General features: G+C 36.8%; 1 protein-coding gene across 1 annotated transcript in view; it reads left to right on the plus strand.

Annotated features, from left to right (window-relative positions):
* Positions 1-24065, plus strand: part of mdy (diacylglycerol O-acyltransferase) — a 205951-nt gene that overhangs the window by 113877 nt on the left and 68009 nt on the right. The window contains exons 9-11 of the mRNA XM_090397343.1: positions 945-1048; positions 11458-11538; positions 19914-19958. Of these exons, the coding sequence (XP_090253469.1) occupies positions 945-1048; positions 11458-11538; positions 19914-19958 (230 nt within the window). The remainder of the gene's footprint in view (positions 1-944; positions 1049-11457; positions 11539-19913; positions 19959-24065) is intronic.

The raw sequence follows: 24065 nt of genomic DNA on the forward strand, positions 1-24065 counted from the left end.
GTGTATTTAAATGCATGGTGCATTTATCACTGTCCCTAAATGGAGAATAACAGAAGACAACCACTGAGGACACAATACCTGCTCAACAAAAAAAAATAAGCAACTGTGGTTAATGTTGGCAAAGGAATATCAGCACTGGCCACCAGAGCAAAGTCACATGGAGTAATGAATTCCAGTTCATTCCTGTAAAATAACAATGAAATGATTACAACATGAATCTATTGACTAATCACACTTGGTGACAGCATGATCATCTGAAGAATATTTTCCTGTTCTCGTTGATACCAGTGGTGCAAGGGCTATGTGTCGTTCAGGAATGGTTAACACAAATGATTTTATCTTAATAGATTGAGCTTCCTCTGTCTTTAGATCCTAATTTCATTGATTATCTTTAAACAAAATGTTCATTACCAGGATCTAGTGTTGTCAAATCTGAAACTGAAAGAATTTTCCATAATGCCTCCTGGGTTAATACCTGCAGATGGATTTTAGAACTTCATGAAGTTGCTACTTTTGTGTATTAACCCTCCCAACCTGTCATGACATCTATAGACGTCCAGCTAAATCTGGATATGATTCTGTAACACCCGTTGAATAATATGGATAAGAAGTGCGATTTGGTCTCACTATTTCATCCACCTCGGCCAGCAGGGAGGTTAAGGCAGTTTAGAAGACTCAGCATAATTATCTCTGACAACATTGGAACATAATGTTATGGACCATAATTGGACTATGTCATTGCTTTTTTGATTTTTGGTAATTTTTAATTACTTTATTATGTTTAAGAACTTTAAAATATTCATAAATGATTTAAAAATATCTAAACCAGTTAATGGTTCTTTTAAGCTGCTTTCAGATATTTTTTATTTTAACTTTTTAAAAAAAATATTCTTCTATTTAAAAAAATGCCAATTTTCTTTATATATATATATATTTTTTTTTAGATCTCTGCTACTTCATGCTTGCTCCCACTCTTTCCTATGAGCTAAATTTTCCACGTACATCTCGGATTAGAAAGAGATTTTTAATCAAAAGAATTATCGAAATGGTATGTGTCTGTGTATTTATACATAAAACATCGTATTTGTAATGGCTGTGATTCTTATATATGAAAATGCTATTTCTATTTCCATCATCCAAGCATTAGCATTTCTCATAGCATTACACTAAAAAACTACATACATTCAACATTAATATTTGCTTGTAAAAACTTTTGCTACAGTAAGGAAAAAAAAAACCTTTTCGTTGATGAAGTATCTGTTTTTAGTTATGATCTGCAACAACTTTGAATCATCTATTAGCTATGGTATGCTTGTTTCTCAGTGTTGCCAAATGGTTAATGATGTATGTCCTTTCCAACAAACAGGCTATGAATTTGAATTCCACTATGGGCATGGATATTTGTGATTATCTATAGGTAAGAGATGAATTTCATTGCCTGTTGAGACCTGAAATGGCTGAAAAAAAAAAAAATCCAATTTTGGTCTCTAGAATGATGTTTCTGGATTTTGTAAAAATAAATAAAAATTTAAAAATAATTAAAAATCCTTAGTCTTCCCACAATCATAATATACTATTGGTTTTTCAACCTTTTTGAGAATGTGTGTCTCATAAAAAAAAAATAATAATAAATGCATACTTATGCACACAAAGTGGGAGTACCATCTTTCTCTAAATCCAGAGTGGCACACCTTTTGGTAACTCCTATAGATAAAGATGACCTCTCCATTGCTTGTGCCTTGGTATCTCCACCTCTGGGCCTGGAGCCCACTGACGAGACCTCAATAAAGGTCGAAACCGGTGTAGGTAGTGGCCCTTCCCTTAATGCATAACATTATACATATCCACAAGGAGATGTGTTTTGTATTATGGGAGATACTGAGATAAGAGTGATGATAGCTTGGTCCACTAAGCTATCATCGCCCATCAAGTCAGGGGGAAGAGCCCCCCCCAGTAACATAATAAATCTAAAAGCATGTTTTGAATACATATGGAAACATAATTAAGTTGGAAGTAAACGATTAAAGTGTATATATATATCACTGAACAAAGTTTTAATTTTTATTAAACAAATAAATGTCAGTTTCCGATTTGCTGTAGGCAAATGAATTGGTATGTCAACAGCGTCCCACTGATACACCCATTCATCTGCCCTCAGCAACGTTTATATTTTATGTATTATCTCCATTCATCAGCCCACACTCATTAAGCTTATCCCCACAACAACGTTTTTTGCGGCGTTAATACAGTGGGCAAATGAATGAGGAATGTCAGCGCCGATACCCGCTGAAACCTTCATTCATCTGCCTACAACGACGTTTAACTTTAATCCCCGTTCATCTACCGACAGCAACTTTTATATTTTATATGTTATCCCCATTCATCTTCCCATATTCATGAAGCTGGCCCAACAACTTTTATCTTCACGCACTCTGTGATTCGACCTGCGACATGTAAACTGTTCCATTCGCTAAGTGTGTTGTGAGACGACGGAAAAATGTTGTTCTTATCTTACTCCATTCATCGTAATACTGAATATGTACTTGACATCCATGGATTCCTTCATGGATGACATCCCTTGTACTGTCCAAACCATCCCCTGCATATACCCAAAAATTTCACTCAGAACATCCCAAAGCCATTAATGCCCCCCAAAATCCATCCACACACACACTTTCTGCCGATATGATTCACCTTATTTCCCTGAGGAGTTTTCCATGACCAACAAAAAAAAAAATTGAAGACATCCTGTTATGTGAGGTCCTTCCCAATATCTATAAAGAGTCAAACCCACAATGTCAGTCGCAAAGTGCCATCTAGGTGGTTGGGCGCATTTTCCTGCCATACATGTGATTTGTACTAATCGTTTTATGATGGTGATTTTAATTACATCCATCCCTGTTTTATCCAGAGGCACAACAGTGGTCATCGTAAATCTGGCAGATTCATTAATCGTGTGGTGGTTTTATTTATATTCATCCTGTCTGCTGCATGTATTCGTAACATTGTGATGTATGTTTCTGTACAATCCATGACCGTACAGATGTTGTCTGCATGCGACTGATTCTGTGTGCTCGGCCGCATATTCCCACAAGCGACCATACCACATATGGAACTTTGCTAAACTGGACGCATGCAGCAATCCTCCTCGCCAGCAGAGCTGAGCCTCACTATGACTTCACTTTGCGTAACTTTCGTTTCATCCCCGATTTTGGAAATGGATTAATTCCAAAACTAGTAACTAGAATAATCAGAAACTGTAGTCCATATAAATAATATGATATAATTATGTTACTACATACTTTTAATGAGATGGTTCAGCTTCTCAACCTTTGCAGAGTTGCTGGATATCTAGCTCAATATTCGTCGATTTCAGTCGAAGGTCGGCACACACACACACTAAGACGATTTCTGTATTTTGTTTTTATTTGAAGGAGCGATGAAAATCCTTGCTCACAAAGATAAATTTTCAATGCTTCTTCAGATAATTTGGAAATTCACTTCTCACTGAAGACAAGATCCAGAATTGAGCCAAATCAAGATCACAGAATTGCATTTTAAGTCCACTGTCACTTGAAAGCTCAATTAACTGTTCTTTTTTCGATAACGAAAGGTTGTCCTGTGACTTTAAGCCTGCAATAGATCTCGAACCCACAGAAATTTCTTAAAAAGTTATTTGGAAAATATGTTTCAAAATTCTGTTTCAGAGTTTTGAGGTGGTCATAAACCCTTTCCAGAAACTCAGAATCAACAAAAAAAAGATCATTTTCCACTAATAAGGATTCCAGTGTTGTAAAGATGTAAATTATCTGTCTTTTACATAAATAATACACAACACCAGTTTTTTTTTTCCCCGAATGCCTTTATTTTGTTGTAGGCATTAAGAACAGTTAAAGAATTTCCCTGAAGGGAGAGATTTAGTCATTTAATTTCGAAAAAAAAGTCTGAAAAATAGGATAGCGTTGATAACCAACCATGCTTGTCAACAAGGAGTGATGCAAAATTAGAATTACGTTCATTTACAAACAATAAAACGTGCCTTAATTGAAATAATCTTGTTACTATTTTGCCCTTAGAAAGCCAGCAAATTTCAGAATGAAGTAATAGTTGTATATATTCACTGCCCATTTCATCGCAGAATACTGAAAATAACCTGTTATTTAACTGTCGAACCTTAATAAAATTAACTAGCTTTACAGCACATTGTATAGCACAGTTTTAATTCTGGTGGCATTCCTTTGGAGGCCAACCTTTCCCTATGTATGGAACAATATACCCGATTCATACCCCGAGCCACTTCCTTGACCATAGAAACAACCCCCAACTATGTGTGCCTGTAAGGGCGCGAGCTCCATCCGAACATAAGCCCATGCATTTTTACCACTGGATCCCTTTGTGTATTATGCAGTTATTGACAATGTGAAATATTTCTTCTCCAGTTGTTTGGGATGACAAAGTTCTACAAAACAGAATATCGTTATTATTATTACGGGCAACTCCAAGGAGTCGACAGACTCATCGAGGGAGGCCCTGACATCATGTCAAGAACAACTATTCGTCTTTCACACAGTATCTATCATACCTTGCCTTAAACTCATTCATGGTCATACACCCACAACAGACTCTGATCTTATTCCACTCATTTACCACTCTCCAAGTAAAGAACCTAGCTCTAACACCCCTGTTAACCACATTTTTGCCCAGCCTCCATGTATAGCCCCTAGTCCTCCCACCACCAGCCCTATTCTCAAAAATATCTTCTGGATTAATCTTATAGAAACCCTTCAGTAATTTGAATGTCTCAATCATATCACCCCTTTTCCGCCTATCAACCATATATAGAGGAACAATAACTTGTGTATCTTTGCTCGTTAAAGTATTTTTCAGTAACCAAGTGATTTGATGAGCTGATTTAGCCACTTTTGCAATGTGCCCCCTAAACTTCAACTTCCTATCCACCAACACTCCCAAATCCCTGGCCTCATCAATCTCCTGGAGTACGGTTCCACCAATGTGATATACTGCTGCTAATCTTTTCACTCCAAAATGCATAACCTTACACTTTGTCACATTAAATTGACATCTATTTTCCTTAGCCCAGTCCTCCAAACTATCCAAATTATCCTGCAAAATTTTGACATCCTGTGCACTCACAATTGCTCTACCCAACTTTGTATCATCAGCAAACAAGTGAACACTTCCTCTCAGATCCTTTCCTATATCGTTAATGAACAAATTGAAAAGTTGTGGTCCAAGAACAGAACCCTGCGGCACACCACTAGTCACAAGCCGTCTTTTAGACTCCACTCCTGAATAAACCACTCTCTGGTATCTCTCCATCAACCACCCTCCTATCCATTTCACCAACCCTATATCCATCCCCATCTGCTCCAGTTTACTGATTAGAGTTCCATGTGGTATCCTATCAAAGGCCTTGGCAAGGTCCAGTAGAATCACTGAAAACCCATTACCCTTATCCAGTTCAGTCGTTACTATGTTATAAAACGTGAGCAAATTACTGAGGCATGACCTACCCTTCACAAAACCATGATGTCCCCCATACAGTATCACATTTTCATCTATCCAATCCTGTATTCTTCTCTTGACTAGTTAGTCCAAGACCTTGACAACGATTCCTGATATGCTGATCGGTCGGTAATTTACAACAGCAGTCTTGGAACCTCCTTTATGCAGTGGAACTATTTTCCCCTCTTTCCATCCCCCCCCCCTCGGGACTAACCCAGACCTGAGACTCAGATTAAACAAAATGGTCAAGGGTACTGACAATTCTTTAGCTGCTTCACGTATAACACGAGCTGGTATACCATCCAATCCCACAGATGTATTGACATTGAGGTTTTATAATAGACTACTCACCTCCACCTCATTCACCACAATTCCTATATAAACTTTTGGTTCATTCATTTCTGCAATGTCAGGACCTGGATGATATACTCTTGCAAAGTGCTTGCTCAGTAATTCAATTATATCAACTGATTCAGTTACTTCCCTACCATCGGCATTCTTTAAAATCATTCTGCCATATATATTTTTTTCTTCTACTTGCAACATATCGAAAAACTGTTTAGGATTGTCTTTAGCCTGCATGGCCAATGTTCTTTTGTAATCCTTTTTTGCTTTTCTTACCACACTCTTACCCTTCTGGGCCTAGGCTTTATACTGTTCATGTGTCTGCCGGTCACCTTTCTCCTTAAATTCCCTCCATAGTTGTTTCTTTTTTTTTTTTTGCAGCTCAAGCTTAATGATGTTATTCATCCATTTAACTCCTACTTGATTTATTATTCGGACTCTAGGTACACAGTCAGCCATTGCTTCATGCAAACACTTCTTAACCACCTCCCTTATGTTGGAGATTTAATGGATTTTTTACAACACTCAAAAAGAATTAAATTAGAATTTAATACTCCTATATTTCGTCCTAGTCTCTAGGACATCTACGGGGATTACAAAAACAATTAATGTAACATGCACACAAAAACTTACAATACTAAGCCCAACCACGTGGGTGACACTAAAGTCCTATCTAGGTGGAGTGCCATCTAAGGGCGGTAGTAGGTGGCCTGGAATGTAAGGTGGGACCTCTGGTGATGAGTGCTTCCCAAATCTTCGGAAGCTTAATGCAACTGTATTTGTTAAGATTTGGTTGGTTTCTGAGAGCTGCTGCTTCTTCTAAGAAAAGTCTCTCTTTCTTGAATTTGCTGTGGTGGAGCATGGTGGTTTTCTTCCATGATACTCTGTGGGTGGTGTCCAAAACATGGTCAGCCAAGCCTGAATGGCCATAGTTGTGTTTAACGATGTACGACTTGTGTTCCTCCAGGCGGATGAATGCTGATCTGCCTGTCTGTCCAAAGTATGTAAGCTTACAGTAACAGGGTACTTTGTAAACTCCAGGCAGAGAGAGAGGGGGGAGCTGATCTTTCGTAGAACGGATAAGGGTAGCAAGTTTGCGGTAGGGCTTATATGCTGTGTGTAGGTTATACTTTTTTTAGTATCTTGGCTATTTTTTCTGAAGTGCCTCGTATGTGGGGTATGGTGATGGCATTTTTAAATTCTTGTTGACGAGAGGGACGGGGAATGGGGGAGGAATTGATTATTTTTTGATACTGTGTTCACTGTAGCCATTGGAGAGGAAAGTTCTGTGTATGTGGTTAAGCTCAGTAGTGAGGGCGGTTCCACTGGAACAAAGATTGTGGGCTCTCTTGGTAAGGGTTTTAATGATGCCATATTGTTGTGAGGGGTGGTGGTGGGAGAGTTTGTGAATGTATCTGCCTGTGGGTGTGTGGGTTTTCTGTATACAGTGAAGGCAAGTGTATCATTGGGAAGACGCGTGACTAAGGTGTCTAGGAAGGGTAAACAATTGTTCTTTTCCTTTTCCATAGTAAACTGGATTCTTGGATGTAGGCTATTGAGATGACCGAGAAAGGAGTCTAACGTGTCTGGGCCATGAGGCCAAATGGAGAACACATCATCTACATATCTTAGCCAATAGAAGGTTTGAGTGGGGCTGAGTCTATGGCTCGTTTTTCGAAATCTTTCATATAGAAATTGGCAAGGGGGTGAGAGGGGGGAACCCATGGCAGTTCCTTCTATCTGCTTGTAGATTTTGTTATTCCAAGAGAAATACCCAGAGTTGATGGCAAAGGAAAAGAGATCTAAGATGTCAGAGGGGAAAACGTTTTCTAAGAGAGATAAAGTGTCAGTTAAGGGAATATTGGTAAACAAAGAGGAGATATCAAAGCTTACCAATATGTCTGTATTGTTCAAGGTTAAATTTTCTGTGAGGGCTTTAAAATGGGTCAAGTTTTTTATATAGGAAGCTGAATTTCTGGTGAGGGGGGGACAGAGAGTTGGCCAGCTGTTTAGACAGTCTGTAACAAGGTGCATTGGTGGCATCTACTATAGGTCTGAGTGGGGAATTGGGTTTGTGGATTTTTGGTAAACCGTATATTCGGGGGGGACGGGAGCGGAAAGGTTTAAGTTTTTTCGTGACGTCAGGGGGCCAGGAGGTTACTTTTTTAAGTAAGATTTTTAATTTCTTAACTTGAGTTTTTGTGGGGTCGTGTTCTAGTGGGATGTAGGTAGCGCGATCGCGGAGGATAGTGGTTCATTTTACGATTGTATTCGCTGGTATTAAGAACAACTGTGGCATTACCCTTATCTGCTCTGGTGATGACGATACTTTTTTCTTTGCATAGTTTCTGGAGAGCCATGCGTTGGGCATAAGATAAGTTACTTTTTGGAGGCGAAGATGAGCGAGGATGTTGGCTACGTCGAGTCTGATGTTGTTGGCTACCTCCGACGGTAAGCGACCGATCCCCCGTTCGACGTTAACCATTACATCGAGCACCGGCACTTCTTTCGGGGCAACAACAAAATTACGGCCGAGGCCAAGGGCGCTGACGGCATCCTCGTTGAGCCTTTTGGAGGAGAGGTTAATTACTGTCTGGAGCGGTTGAATTTGTGGTTGTGGTTTGTCTTTAACCAGGTTGCTGTATTTCTTGATGTGTTTGTTTTTTATTTTTTGAAATTCTCTCTGTGCCTACACACAGCATATAAGCCCTACCGCAAACTTGCTACCCTTATCCGTTCTACGAAAGATCATCTCTCCCCTCTCTCTCTCTGCCTGGAGTTTACAAAGTACCCTGTTCCTGTAAGCTTGCGTACTTTGGACAGACAGGCAGATCAGCATCCATCCGCCTGGAGGAACACAAGTCGTACATCGTTAAACACAACTATGGCCATTCAGGCTTGGCTGACCATGTTTTGGACACCGCCCACAGAGTATCATGGAAGAAAACCACCATGCTCCACCACAGCAAATTCAAGAAAGAGAGACTTTTCTTAGAAGCAGCAGCAGCTCTCAGAAACGAACCAAATCTTAACAAATACAGTTGCATTAAGCTTCCGAAGATTTGGGAAACACTCATCACCAGAGGTCCCACCTTACATTCCAGGCCACCTACTACCGCCCTTAGAGGGCGCTCCACCTAGATAGGACTTTAGTGTCACCCACGTGGTTGGGCTTAGTATTGTAAGTTTTTGTGTGCATGTTACATTAATTGTTTTTGTAATCCCCGTAGATGTCCTAGAGACTAGGACGAAATATAGGAGTATTAAATTCTAATTTAATTCTTTTTGAGTGTTGTAAAAAATCCATTAAACCTCCAACATAATGTCCTCACAGCACTTAAAGCCTCTACACAAGAATAACCACCTCCCATGCACTCTCAACTTCTAGCCCTTGCAGTTTTACAGGCACTGTACCAATCAATCTCCTAAGCTTTTCATATTTACCAGCCCGATAATTCCACATGTACCCTGTCTTAGTTGTAAATTCCACACCTTTAGCCACCTCCCAAGTCAAGACCCTATGATCGCTCTCACCAATTGGTGGCAACGTGGTCATATTCGTTACAGCCAAATTCTCAGTTGCAATTACTAGGTCAAGCACTCTCTGACCTCTTTTCCATTACATGCTGTCGCATGCAGTTATCCCTTAATAACTGCATAAAATCCAATTCCTTCCTCCCATGTGTCCTCTCCTCATTCCAATCAATGTTACCATAAGTGAAATCTCCCATAATAATTACCCTCCTTCCCCTCATTTCTTCTATTTGCTTATGCATACTATCTCCACCATCTATTCCATCACCTTGTCTATAGCAGCACCCAACTGTATATTTTGTTCTGCTAGTTTCAATCTCACACCAAATAGCCTCAAATGTGATCTTATCTCTATCCTGTGGTTCCACTTCTATTCTCCTTGGCTGTAGCTCATCTGCTATAATCAATAACACACATCCCCCCATTTTATTCTCCCTGTCTCTCCTGAACACACCAATGAATGTTGTTATCATTCATTCATATCATTCAATGTTGTTATCATGCGCATATCTTACGTAGTATATTAACTGCACATCATCTGTAACCTTAGTAGTCTCATCTATTTGTAACGCATAATAAGGGCTCTCCTTAACTCTTTCGATTAACTGAGATTCTAATCACCCTTCATATCATTTATTCTGCGACCTACAGTGTCATTGAAAGAGGAGTCAAATCAACATCTTTTAGTAACTTGTTGCCGAACATAGTTTTTACCACATCTTTTATAGCTGGAAGTAGAATGAGGTTTCCCCAATAGAATGAGGTTTCCCTGTTTTCGCTGTGCGCAAACTTAAGAGCTAGATGCTTCCAGTGCCTTGCTATTAATTGAACCCATGGCTGAAACTACATCTTTCCCATGATTGAATGTTGCTAAGTGTCACTGAAATTGGTTATTTCTCCAGTTTGCTTATTTTTCACATCACAACGTTTAGTTTCTAAATATCGGAGTTTCGTAGATTTCATGCACTCAGTCGACAACACTTCATAACACAACTCATTGATGTTTCTGTTCATTTTCATCTCCACACCAAGTAAACCCAAATTCCAAATATGAACTGTTGTATTTCCTACTCTATTTTTTCTTTGAACTGCTTGTTTCTTCTACTTTAATAGTATCAGATTTATTCGCCGTTACAACATGTGTATCACAATTAGGGTTAGCATCACCTGTTTCATTTACTCTTCTTTTCAAAGTCCTAGTTCTAAGCCACTTCTCCATTATTAAAAAAGGTTTCCGAAAAATATATAAATACTGGGGTTAACTCAGGACACACTTTGTCAAAGTATCATTTAGCCCTTGTGAAGGTATACTGAGCCTTGGTTGAAGGAGGAAAACCTTCAGTAATAAAAATCAATAAACGACAAACAGTTGGTTGAAATGTGGATAACACATGTTCACTTCAAATTTGATAAAACAGCAAGGGAAGGCAGAAGCAATAAAACTATATTGTTGTTCACTTCACCCCTCTTATTATTCATCATTCTGCCGCTACCAATTATTGTAGTGCCAGAATGACGAGTAATAAAAGAAGGGTGAAGTGAACAACAATATAGTTTTATTGCTTCCCCCTTTGAACATTCTGACGCTATTTGTTTTGTCTCCATTTGATTTCAATAATTTTTACTTGTTCAATTTTAATTTGTTTGGATAACTTAAAAATATATATTTATTTAATTTAAGTCTGCCTGCGGACCACAGGTTGAGAAACATTGATCTAAAGTGTTACTTATTCTGTATGCTAAGCAGTTCAAGTATTATTATTTACTCTATACCTTACAATTGAAAATGCATAGAATGTTTCCAGATCCTAACATCTGGGTTTTCTTTTGCATACAAATGCAAAAGAAATCCACCCTTTCTTCAATGACGGTGGTCATTAAGGAAAGGGTTGATATTCTCAGTGGGTGGATATCCTTTATATCCACCCACTGAGGAATGGGTGGATATAAAGAGGTAAGATTTCTATTTTTTATGGAAGAATATATATTATCTTTTTATTATTGTGATGTTTTAAGAAAGCCCTTTTTTTATTTTATTTTTTTATTTTGTAGTTGATTTTACTGCAGTTAATATTGGCCTTAATTCAGCAGTGGATTATACCTACTATCAATAATTCTCTAAAACCACTTCAGGTAACTGCCTGACTTTTCATTTTCTATCCATAAAATTATGTAAAGAAAAATGAATTCTATTTGTTAGATTATACACTAGTAGCCCAAAGTTTTTTGAAATTTTGATATAAGTAAGAATAAAATTATAATTGAGTAAAATATTCAACACACACACACACTGTTTGGAAAGAAATCAATGGAAACCATAGTGTGAGGAACAAACAGCTACGGCATCCACCTTAATAAGATGTAGGACTTCCTTTTGCTGCAATGACTGCAGTAATCCTACAGGGCATACTTTCCATGAGCATACGATGACAATCAATGGAAAGTTTGGACCATTCTTCCTGTAGGCTTATAATGAGGTCCTGGAATGTCATGGGCGGATGTCCTTTGACCTCACTCAAGACTCCAGTTCATCCCACAGATGTTCAGTTCAGTAGTTGAGATTAGGGCTCTGTGGGGGTTAGTCAAGTGTGGTGATGTTCATGTGCAAAATCATGCAGTTACAGCAGCAACCTTATGATGTGGTGTTGTTTTGCTGAAAGAGTTCTATAGAAACATTACAAACAAGGAAACATTGCATTGTCCAGAATGTTCAGATGCCTCTTGGAGTTCAGTGCAGTTGGAAAGACATCTACCACACATGTTCATTTGCTTGGTATAGGGTGCAGTGTGATTCATGCTTTATAACACAGCTTTCCAAGTTTCCCACTGTACATGCTCTTTGTATCTCTGAAGACAATGCTGCATGTTAGTTCAGGTAATGTGGGGCTTGCATATTGTGGTCCTACCATGGAAAACCCATGTTGTAAGCCTCAGTTCTGAATATTTTTGTGCAGATTCGTGTTCAGTCAATGCCTGGAACTTTGTAATAATGTCAGCCAACGAATGGTGGGTTTTACATATCCTTCATAGCACCCTACAATCGTGTTCAATGTGTTGGGTGGGTCATCTACTGCAGGTAGCACTTGCAGTTGATTCCATGTGCTTCAATCTCAGTATGGTATCAGTGATTGTTGACCTGGGATGGCCCAATTTGCCATCAGTTTACCGAACAAATAGACATGCTACAGGGCTTCCTATCACAATACCTCTTTCAAACTCAGTCAGTTCCCTTCTCACAGCCATTTCACTTGGACACAGTTGCACTGACTTGGGAGCATCATATTCCTCCAATTTATTCTGGCTACAAACACGTTACTTGTTACATGACACGATTCACCTTACCCATGGGGTGTCTGATTTCTTTCCAAGCAGTGTATAATAACATAAATAAGCCATTATGACTTATGTTTTGACTCAATCTGTGCAAGTAGTTTAGTCTTATCCTTACTAAATGAAATGACCATGTTGACCTCTTGATTATTTCTCTGAAAGTTGATTTCATATAGTCTTATTATCCAAACATAGAGATCATCTTCCTTATAGACTTCAGTGTTCATAATTCAAATTGGATTCCCTTCTCTAACTTCACAGAGCAAGCAGGAAAAGAGACCAAACTGTTTGATGTCAGTAATAGGTCTTTTCACAAACTGTCCACCTGCAAATAATCCTCATTCTCTTAACACCTAGGCCTTTTTTTTAACAGTCCCCATCCCCTCTAAGTACACTGTAGATGTTAGCTCTCCTTTTGCCAATGATATTACTGTGTCCATGTGGCTTTCTTTTTTTACAGATTGACCTGATCTCAACCATTTTCATCCTTGTGTCCTCTGGCACTATGATGATGCCAACTGGAGTAGTCACCTCTGGGATTCCCATACCTCTTTTCCATTGTCTGATGACTGCTTCACTCTTCTTATCTAAACACCTGCCCTGTCTAAATAAGTGAATTAGTCCTTTCTGAAACCATGTTTATTCCTCACTCCACCGAAATCCCTAACCACCTATCCAAGCCCTGGTTATTCTGCCACTTTGCCAATGGGATTAAAATTCACTGTACATTCAGTTTTTCAAGTTAAACACCTCAGTTTCTCTCTCAGTATGCACTATAACCCTGGCAATTGTAAAAAAAAAAAAAAAAAAAAAAAAAAAAAAAAAAAAATCCAAACCTTACTTTATAAGAGGCAAATGCAAAATACTTGATTCCTGGTAAAACATCAGTTGAGTCTTTTGGTCCTTCACTAAGGACCACTTTTCCCCACCTCTATTGCAACCTGATAGTATCATGGCAACATTACCCAAAAATAAGGCATACCTCTTGAGATTGCTTATGGGACTCTTGTAAAGACAACTGAGGAAAATTATCTCCCATTACACCACAGACAACTCATTCCATGTATCCCCTTTCTCTGATCTTTCACCAGAAAAGATCAGAAAATCCTTAATGTTAATTATTAATTTAAATATTAAATTAAAATTATATAAATATATATGATAGTATAAAATATTAATTAAATACTAATAAACCAGATATTAATAAGTCCCCAAGCCAGATGATTTCCCTCCAGTTGTGCCGAAAATGTCCTTCGAAATTAATACCCAACCTCTGTCATACAAGCTGTCATACTCATCCTGCATCATGGAAGCATTCATTTATCCAGTCTGTTACAAAATAAAAAAAAAAAAACTTGGCCATCAAACTATTGCCTCATTGCCCTCACCTCTGTACATAAAAGTAATGGAGAAATTCATGAATCTCCAACTTTACCTGAAGACCTATCTGTTAATTAGTGGTCACTAATATGGAGGCCACCACTCTTGTTCCATTGCATATCTCTAAATTCAATGTCATCTCTACCTTTTGGATACAAATCATGGATAGATTGGAAAAATTTGTGACATTGACTCTAAGGTATTTTACCAAATCCGACAACAGTTTCTTCTTAGTACACTCCCATCTTAAGGTCTCACTCCTGTTCTTGTGATTGAAATAGACAGGAAGCTGGTAATCCATTGTGTCATGGTATATTTCTTTCATAAAGTTCCTCAATCAATGCTGGGGTTCAGTGTATCAATCCTCAGGGCTCAGTGTTTGCTCATATATTTTTCATAGTTTTGCTGACTATAGTATGCTCAATTTCTCTTCTTTTTCTTTCACTTCCCAAAGTGGATTCACTTTTCATTGCACATAATGTTTCCTTTGTTTATCTGAAACTGTCACTGCAGTTGAACATTTGAAGATTGGCAAATTATCTTCTGCAGACAGCACAATGTTTGAAATTGTGGTGTCGTTTTATATTTTGACAACTAATGATCCCATCAAGTTTATCACATTGCAGTTTTCAGAGAAGATACCAATTATCGAAATCTGTTTTCAATGATATGCCTTGTCTGTAATCATTTTAAATGTGAAACATTCAAAGTAAACTTACTGGCTTTGTTGTATCAACCTAATCCCTCAATTGAAAGTGATTCTATATAGCTTTTACAAAAGTTTCACAGATTCTTATTCTCAGCAAATGTATTTTTTAAAAAAGTCATTAGTTATCATCAGATCTTCAGCTTGCATTTCTGTGCTCTTCATTCTTTTAAGCTTCAGCTCATTGCATCTACACTACTTTAACAATAGACTGTTTGTCTATTGATTATTATTATTACCCAAGATCCCATGGAGTCAGACTCATCTAGGAGGTCCTTTTATCAAACACACAGCTCATCATGCTTTAAACACACTCAAATTCTCTGCAGACACCACACTCTCAGGCAAGGCATTGCAATCATTCACAACTCTGCATGAAAAAAATTGCTTCTCACACCCTCTTTATGCAATTTCCAGGGATGACCTCTGGTTCGCCCCTGATCTCCCACTATTTTCTGTAGAACCTCTCCAGCATTGATCCTATAACAACCCCTTAATAACCTGTAGCTCTCTATCATATTTCCCCCTCTTCCTCCTGTCCACTAGACTCTGCAAGTTGCATCTTCACAATCTTTCCTCATACTCGACATTCCAGAGGTTAGAAACTACCTTAGAATGAAAAGTGGCCTCTGGACCCTCTCCAACATCTCTTCATCCTCCTGAAAACCAGGTGACCAAATCTGGGCACAATAGTTCATGTGTGGCCTAATCAAAGCCTTATACAATGGAACAAGAATCTCCCTACTTCTACAAGTCAGTGTCTTCTGCATCATTCCCAGAAGCCATTCTGTTGCCTTCACAATTTTGGCTATGTGTCCCCTAAATTTCAGATCCTTATCCACTATCACCCCCAGATCTCTTATTTCCTTCACCTCCGACAATATGGGGAGTAAGTAAAAGAGCATTGAGGGAAGTAATGAAACTGGGAGAGTCATGCTGAATAGCATAGAAAATGAGGCCGTGAGTGTCGATTTGAATGAAGTTATGAGTGATACAATACATGGTGATTCTATGATTAAGGGTATGGAGAGCGGTATGCCTGAGAAGTGCTTGGCTGGTGGAACAATAGAGAGAGAGTGACTTTAGAAATAAAGAGAGGGCATGATGCAGAAAAGATGATAGTTATGGTGGGTACAATTACCTGAGTGGTAGTATTAATCGGGTAGCAAAAGATTTAAGAATATTGTTAGATATCGTGAAGAAGAAAAGTGTCAAAGGGAGGATAGTGTGTGCGTGCTGCCTTGTTTTGACATGAGTTAAATAGACTAGTGATGATAATGAACAATATTATTGCAAGAATGTGCAAAAAAAAGGTCTGGAATTTGTTGATGTCTGGAGTGTTTGAAGGCAAAAGACAGCTGTATGCAAGAGATGGGTTGCATCTGAACATGGAAGGTCATAAGCGATTGATGAAGTTACTGTTTTCTGAACAAGTTGAAATAATTGGGCAGGGAAACTAAAATTGAAAAGGTTGAGTGTGAGAGAGAGAGAGAGAAACTTATGCAGTGAATGTATATTTGTTGATCCTTATTTGTGGAATAATGTGGATAAAAGTCGGCCTGGGACTACTGAAATTAGTGACATGTATATCAGTTCTAAAGCTGGTATAAGAACTAAAGGGAATCTGCAATTTTTGTTTACTAATGCAAGAAGCATTCAAAATAAGAGGGAAGAATTTTTGGCATTAGTCAGTGCCATCTCACCAAAAGTTGTAGGCATTAGTGAAACTTGACTGTCAGCAGAAGATGTGGTTACCGGAATTGAATGTGAAAGGTACAGTATTTTCAGGGAGGATAGAGAAAATAGAATGGGGGGGGGTTACTGTTGATGATAGCTGATGAATTGCAGCCAGAGAAAGTAGTATATTAAGAGGATGGATGTGTGAATAATAGTTCATTTGAGGCAGTCTGGTGTGAAATAGTGATCAATGCAATCAAATATACAGTTGGTTGCTGCTATAGGTCGGGGGGGGTACAGGGGGTGATATTGAATTCATGTATCAGCAAATAAGTGCAGGGTTAGTGCTTATTATGGGGGATTTTAATTATGGTTTGGAAGGCGGAAATATCATGTGCAAAAAGGAAATGGAATTCGTACACCTTCTAAGAGATAATTACTTGAAACAGCACATAACTGAAGGGACTCCTGGTGTGAGAATGTTGGACCTAGTCATTGGTTCAGAGACATATGCATAAGTAAGGTATCCTTGTTACCTCCAATTGGTGAGAGCGATCATGTGGTATTGACTTGGGAGATTGCAAAATTTGTGGATTTCTCTTTTAAGGAGTTTATACAGAACTACAGGTTAGGTAATTATAACAAGCTTCGGAGTGAGCTTACAGCCTTCCCATGGCAGTACATATTGCAGGGGAAAGATGTTAGCAGTACATGGGATAAAAATAAAATTAGCAGGTATTTGAGGAAGGGAATATCAGAATGTATTCCCCCCTGGTCAGGAAGACAAGCAAGGTTTATCTTCCTAACCTTCTCACCCTTGGAATATATTTTGACATTGCATCTACTAGATAGTTTTTGAAAATCCCCCAAGCTGCATTGATCTCTTTTCCAACTAACTCCTCATTCCATGCTAAACCCACAAGCTGTCTCTTGAGCTCTTCATAATCACCCCCTTGTAGTTCCACATATACCCTTTTCTTACAGAGGGCCTTTTATTTACCAATTAATCTTTTTGTATTTGTTATCCAGTCTCTTGTTAAGTGGTCTTTTTTTTTTTTTTTTTTTGGTGCATTATATTGGTATTCATTTCATTCTGATTTTCTCTTTTTTTTTATCTGTTTACTTATGGGTTGTAACTGGCATTCTTCATAAATCTTATTTTTTTATTCTATCAAATTTTCATAGTGAAGAATTTATGGAGACAACACACATGTTAGAATAATTGCATTAGCACATGTGTTGTGTCTCCATAAATTCTTCACTCTGAATGCTGACCACCATGTAACCTTAAAAGAAAGAATCCATCAAATTTTGTTTTAATAAACTATTTTTCTTAACATTTTCATTTCACATTTCACACGTAGTGTTTCTATTGTATTTTTGATGTTGTATTCTTGTTTCACATAAGTTAACATTAGTTGAACTACTAATTTATATATTCTTACTTTTGTTAGGTCTTTATTTTTCCATATACTTGAATTTAGACATCCTGATATTTTTTTTAGCCTTCAGGGATTTCTTTTATTGTGTTATATTTTCACTGTTAACAGTTATTTTATTCCCAGATGTTTAAATTGCATTACTTGTTCCATTATTTTTTCCATTTAGTACCAGTTTACATGTTGATTCTTTGCAGTTACCATTGTTTTTGATTTGTCTGTGCATATCTGTTGTAACTTTATTTAAGTTACAACAGAATAATGGCTTTTGGAGATCATCTTCATTTCCTGCAAGTAATACTATATTATCTGTCTGTATATCCAACAAAAATTTTCTTTTTTGAATTTTATTCCATTTAATTTGTTTCTTAAATTCTTTTAATTATTTCTTTATGTTAAATAAACATGGTACTCTTTCCTTATAGTTTCTGCATATATATATATATATATATATATATATATTTGTGTTATATCTTCTTACATGCTCATTTTTTGTGTATACTATCTACCAATAATTGTCCAGACATTCTAGAAATTTACAATTGATACCAACAGGCAAACCCTAATATCAGGTATGTATGTCTTTGGCTTTGATCATCTGCTGCATCCTTTGAGGAAGGCTTTCCACCCATGTGCAGCAGACAGGTGGAATTTCTCTCCATTCCTCCATCAAAGCAGCACTGAGTTCAGTGACAGGTTGTTTGGGGTAGAGGGTTGAGGTCAGGACTGTACAGGCGAGGACAGTCGTTATACCATTCCATAACAGCTGCAGCTTTGTGGTATGGGGCATTGTCATCTTAATAGTAACACTGGTACTTTCCATAAAAACTCCACAGTGTAGGCAGCACCTGATTATCCAGAATATCAAGCCACTGAGCTGCCTTCATGGAACCACAGACAACGACCAGTGGTCTCACTCCAAACCAGCTGAATGCATCCCACACCATTACTCCTCCACCACCAAACTTTACTGTGAGTACAACACACTGCCTGGTAACAAGCGTTCACCAGGCTGCCTCCACACCTACGCCTCGCCATCACACTGGAAACACGTGAACCTTTATTCATTGTTCCAGAGTACCATTTTCCATTGGTCAGTTGTCCATTTCACATGCTCTCTTTGCACCAGGCCAGATGAGTTGCCTTGTTCATTGTTGTGATGTTTGGCTTGTGTGCCGCTGCTCTTCCGTGGAAACCCAGTAAATAGTTCTCTTTGTACAGTATTAGTGCTCACTATAGTGTTACTGGCACTCTGGAACTCATCACAATGGTCTATGCTGATTGTAGCCAGTTTTTGCATGCCATCCATTTTAACACCTTCCTGTCCCTGTCAATCGTTTTCAGCAACTACCTTGGGTGTTTTCCTGCACTAATGATGCCAGAACATCTCCATTTGTTTATTACATTGCCAGCCGATGATTTTGGACACTCCAGTTGAGTGGCAATGGCATGTATGAACATGCCACGAATGTGACAGCCCACAGTGACACCTCTCGAAATCACTGAGTTCATGTCACGAGGCATGAATACTGTTTCCTACTATCTGTAGACTTGTTTTTATGTTATTAACAAACCTGGAGTGTTCCATAACTTCAAATAACAGGGGGTGTTCAGACAATTATTGGTAGATAGTGCATTGCAAAATGCTATCTTGTATTGATGACACACAGCACCCTGCTCAAGAAAACATGACCGCAAAGATTTTGGTTTTTCCATATTATATATTCTTTTTCTGTTATAATTAATTAAACAATTTTTTTTTTTTTTTTTCTGAAACTGATATAAAAAATAAAGTGAAAAGACATAATTTTGAATCACTAGTTAAGAATATAGCCAAGACATATTCCTCAAAGACTGAAGAAAAAAAAAATTAAAATGCCAAATTTGCTTTGATTTTTTATTAATTAATTTTTTCATATGCTTTGCTATATATTAATAAATAATTTTCCATAAACAATATGTAATTTTTTTTTAAGGAAATGAATTATTCAAAGATGTTAGAAAGACTGTTGAAGCTTGCTGTAAGTAATGCAGTATTTGTTTTTTCTATTTTTGCATTTATATTTGTTCTAATTAAAAGTAAATTCTAACAACTATTACTACTGTTACACCTGATATCTTAGGAATATAGTATTCTCAGCTATCATGGTGTAACATGAAGAATAAATATCATAAATAAAAACCCCTGCATAAAAAAATGAATTATTTAATGGAAAATTTCTTGCATCCAGTAATATGTATAAAACATAAGGGTTGTTGTTAAAGTAGCTGATAAAGGAAGGAATGTATTAATATTGTAATATGACTTAAAATAAGGAATTCTAACTAAATAAGTAGCTTACAAAGGAAAGTATAGATTAATATTGTAATACGATTGAAAATGAATAAGTAGAAATGGGTGAGTCATAAAATACGTTATGTGAGAGATTAAGTTATTAAGTAGAATTCATAGAAAAGGTTTGAAAGGGGATTAAGTCAGGCTAGCACAAGAAAAGCAAAGCTATCGCTTAGGGCCGATCCTCGGATTGAAACATTGAGAATGGGCTTGCCAATCAAATGACGTTTGGCGAGAAAACGCCACCCTAATTGGTCGATGATTAAAAAACAAGTAGAAGGAGGAGAAAGGAAGTAAGAAAAGGTGCCGTTAGGGGAGCAGCTATAAAAGGGTTGGTAACCCCCTGGGGACTTTTTTTGGATAGTCGCTTTTGGCCTTGGAGTTTGGTTTTTGTTCCGGTGGAGTTCACGGGGTTTTCCTGAGTGGCGACAGGGGTGATATCTCCTCGTCACAACACGGAAACGAAAGTGAGCGGGATTTCGATTCCCATTTTCCCGAGTAGGAAGCAAAGAAAAAATTGCCATAGAGTCCTAGAAAAGGAGGGATCTTCTTTGTTTCGACGCTAGTGATAACTACGCAAAGCAGAAAGCTGTAAAGAGATCGATGTCCTCGTTGCTGATAGTAGAGCAAGTATATGTGTGTTAAAGTATTCCAGAGTTACGAGAAGTTATACCAAAGGTTCGTTTGGAAAAGAATAAAGGTCCATATGAAAAGCTCAAGAAAGGTACTGTAAATCATAACCTATGTTAACTAGAAATTTGTCTGTGAAAAGTATCGTGATTCCAATACAGAACTGTTGAAGTTATACTAGGACTTCAGTATATGATAGAATGTGTTATGTGTAGATTGACTAGTGTTAAAGATTTGTGAATAGTTAAGAGTCCTAAGGTATTTTTGCATGTCTATTATATTGCACAAGATATTTAAATGACATAATTGTGTGTTAGTGCAAATAACGGTATAACGGAACAGTGTGAATTAAATAATTACGTATCCTAAGAATTGAATGCCTAATGTAATGTATAAAATAATTGAAATGTCACAAGTATGTGTTAGCAGTGAATAATTTGTTAATCTACTTCAGTATGAAAAATCAGATAGTGTGAATTGATCTAATTTGTTCACATCAGGTGAATTTATGAATTAATGTGTATGGCGGCATAATCACAAATAGCCATATTGCTTGCTTGTAATGATTTAATGTTAGTCTATAAGTATTTTAGTTTAGTATTTGAATTGTACCATGTTTAGAAACTTAATAAACCTTTTGTTCAATGATAAAAGAGTTGTCTGATGTTGCTAATCCAATGCACCGCTTAAAATCATCGTACCTAATCACGCGGGAAATTTAATGTTGAGGAAAGAGATTAAGAGTCACGACTTCAATAATATTTAAATACTAAGAGATATATTCGAGATTGACTTTCTCCCTATTTATGACAACATAAATGGTGCAGTTGATAACCACTTGAAAATATTGTACTTAGTCACGCGGAAGATTTAAGTTGAGAATCGAGTTAAGTGTCACGACTGCAATAGTTACACTTTCAGATATATTTGAGTTCTTTCTCCTTGTTTATGTATGTAATATCCTAAACTAAATATCCCAAAAGGCGCAGTATAAATACAAATATTAGGGGTACTACGGGGAGCAATAACTTAGATATTGGTATAAGTTTTGGTAAAATCTCGGGCATAGAAGTTAGAAGAATATAGATAAAAGGAATTTGTAAGATTAGAGTAGAAATCGTAAATTGGGACACAACATTACATTACTAAACACAAATAATACTAAGTGTAGAAACGATGTGAAGCAGTCATTAAAAAAAATGCACTATTCTTATATTTTGTTCACATATAAGGATATTAATAGTTGTACATAATTTTTGCTTACTAAATGTTTCTTCATTAGGATTGCTTGTTTTTCAACTGAATCAAATACTTTTTTTATAATTTATAAAATCGAAATACAATATATTAAGTTGCATTCTCTGCATTTTCTCTTAGTAGATTGAGTGTCTGCGGGTTGTTATTTGTGCTGAAGTCCTTTCTGAATCCAGCTTGTTCATTAGACTGAACTTCACTTAATAATCTAGTGATTCCATTTGCTATTATTTTTATAAATAGTTTTTGTACTTGTGACAGCATGCTTGGTTTTCTTTTTCTTCTTATTATTTTTTTAAGCTGTTTGGTATATCTTTCTCCTTTAAGCATTTACTAAATAATATTTAATTCTTCTGTTAATATTTCTCCTACTGCTTTCATCATTTTTATTGTAATTTCATCTTCTCTTGGCATTTTATTATTTTTCTTGCTTATTTTGTTTTGAATTTGTATTTCTGAGAATTTTTGCATATCTTCTCCCTGTTGTTCACAGTGCTTTGGTGTTATAATGAAAAGTACCGTCTAGCCCTTTCTATTATGCTTTTTTATCTTTGATATCCAACCATTTTCATCTAGTATTTTTTTTCCCTATTGTTTCATAAATTTTCATATTTTTGGTATATATATTGCTTCTTGTATCTTTTTATCTTCTTTAATATTTTTTCTGAGTGTTTTAGTTATTTGTGTAAGTTCTATCATATTTTTCATTCTATAATTAGTTGTCTTTTCTCAAAGTGATTTTTTTTTTTCACTAGAAGTTTTTATTTTTAACCTCTTTATCCTTTGCAATCTCATGCACTTTCTGATCTTCAGAGAGTTGAAGCCTCCAGAAAAGCATACAACAGGACTACATGATGAGGGCTGGTGTGGCACGTCACAGAGCATCGGAGTGACCCATACAGCATCTGTGGATGCTCAGTGAATAGATGAATGAATGAATGCACTTTCTGCATTGATTAGATAAAGATTTTCCTTTATATTCACAGATTTCTGTTTTCATTCATGTTATTTGATTAATTGTTTTTCCAGTTTCTTCTTGATATAATTTTTTGTTGGCTACTAGTGTATCATCTTTACATCATCAAATCCCTTATATGTACCTTCATTAGATATACAGGATATTTATGATAGTGCTGTATGAAAAGTTTACATCATTACCAGTTTCCTATCAACAATTTTCCAATTTGATCTCTTATCTGTAAGGACGTCACTATTATCAAATGTTATATTTTGGTCTTCTAAAGCACTTCTTACTATATTAATCTACCTAGAACTTGGTCTTTCTTTGGATCTCTTTTCTACCATCCTGGCAAAAAATACTTGTTTTGCTAACCTTTCCTCTTCCATTCTGTTTAAATGACTGTACCATCTTGGATTAGTTCTGCCCACACACTCTTGAATGCTAACAATATTACATTTCTTTCCTAATATCCTCAACTTTAATATTATACTGCTATTATGTCGTATATTCCACTCCTTAATCTTTCTCAGAACTCTGATATCTGTAGTGTCTAGTGCTTGGTAAAGTGTTATTTCTAACCCAGCTCTCAGATCAGTAAGTTTAAAGTTGGTTTGAGAGCTGGTCTGTTGTTTTGATTAATTTCTCTCTTATTCCATATAAATTTATTCAGTTAGTTTCCTACCATACTGGCTTTGTTAATTCTATTGTCTATTTCCACATTCAATTTGCCATCTTCACTAAAAATTATGCCTGAATAGATGAAATTTCATTTGTTTTTGGGTTCTCTATTCTTTGTCTTTTTATTTCTGATTTTAATACCAAATTTATTACAGCAGTTATTCAGTTTAGTCAGAGAATCTGGCAGACCTGTACTAGATTTCTTTAGGAGTTTAACATCATCTGCATAACGTAGAATGGAGATTAACATATCCAATTTTGATATCAGGT

The sequence above is a fragment of the Typopeltis vanoorti genome, chromosome 9 (assembly GCF_054136105.1).
Source record: "Typopeltis vanoorti isolate ZY-2024b chromosome 9, IOZ_Tvanoo_1.0, whole genome shotgun sequence".
Classification (NCBI taxonomy): domain Eukaryota; kingdom Metazoa; phylum Arthropoda; class Arachnida; order Uropygi; family Thelyphonidae; genus Typopeltis; species Typopeltis vanoorti.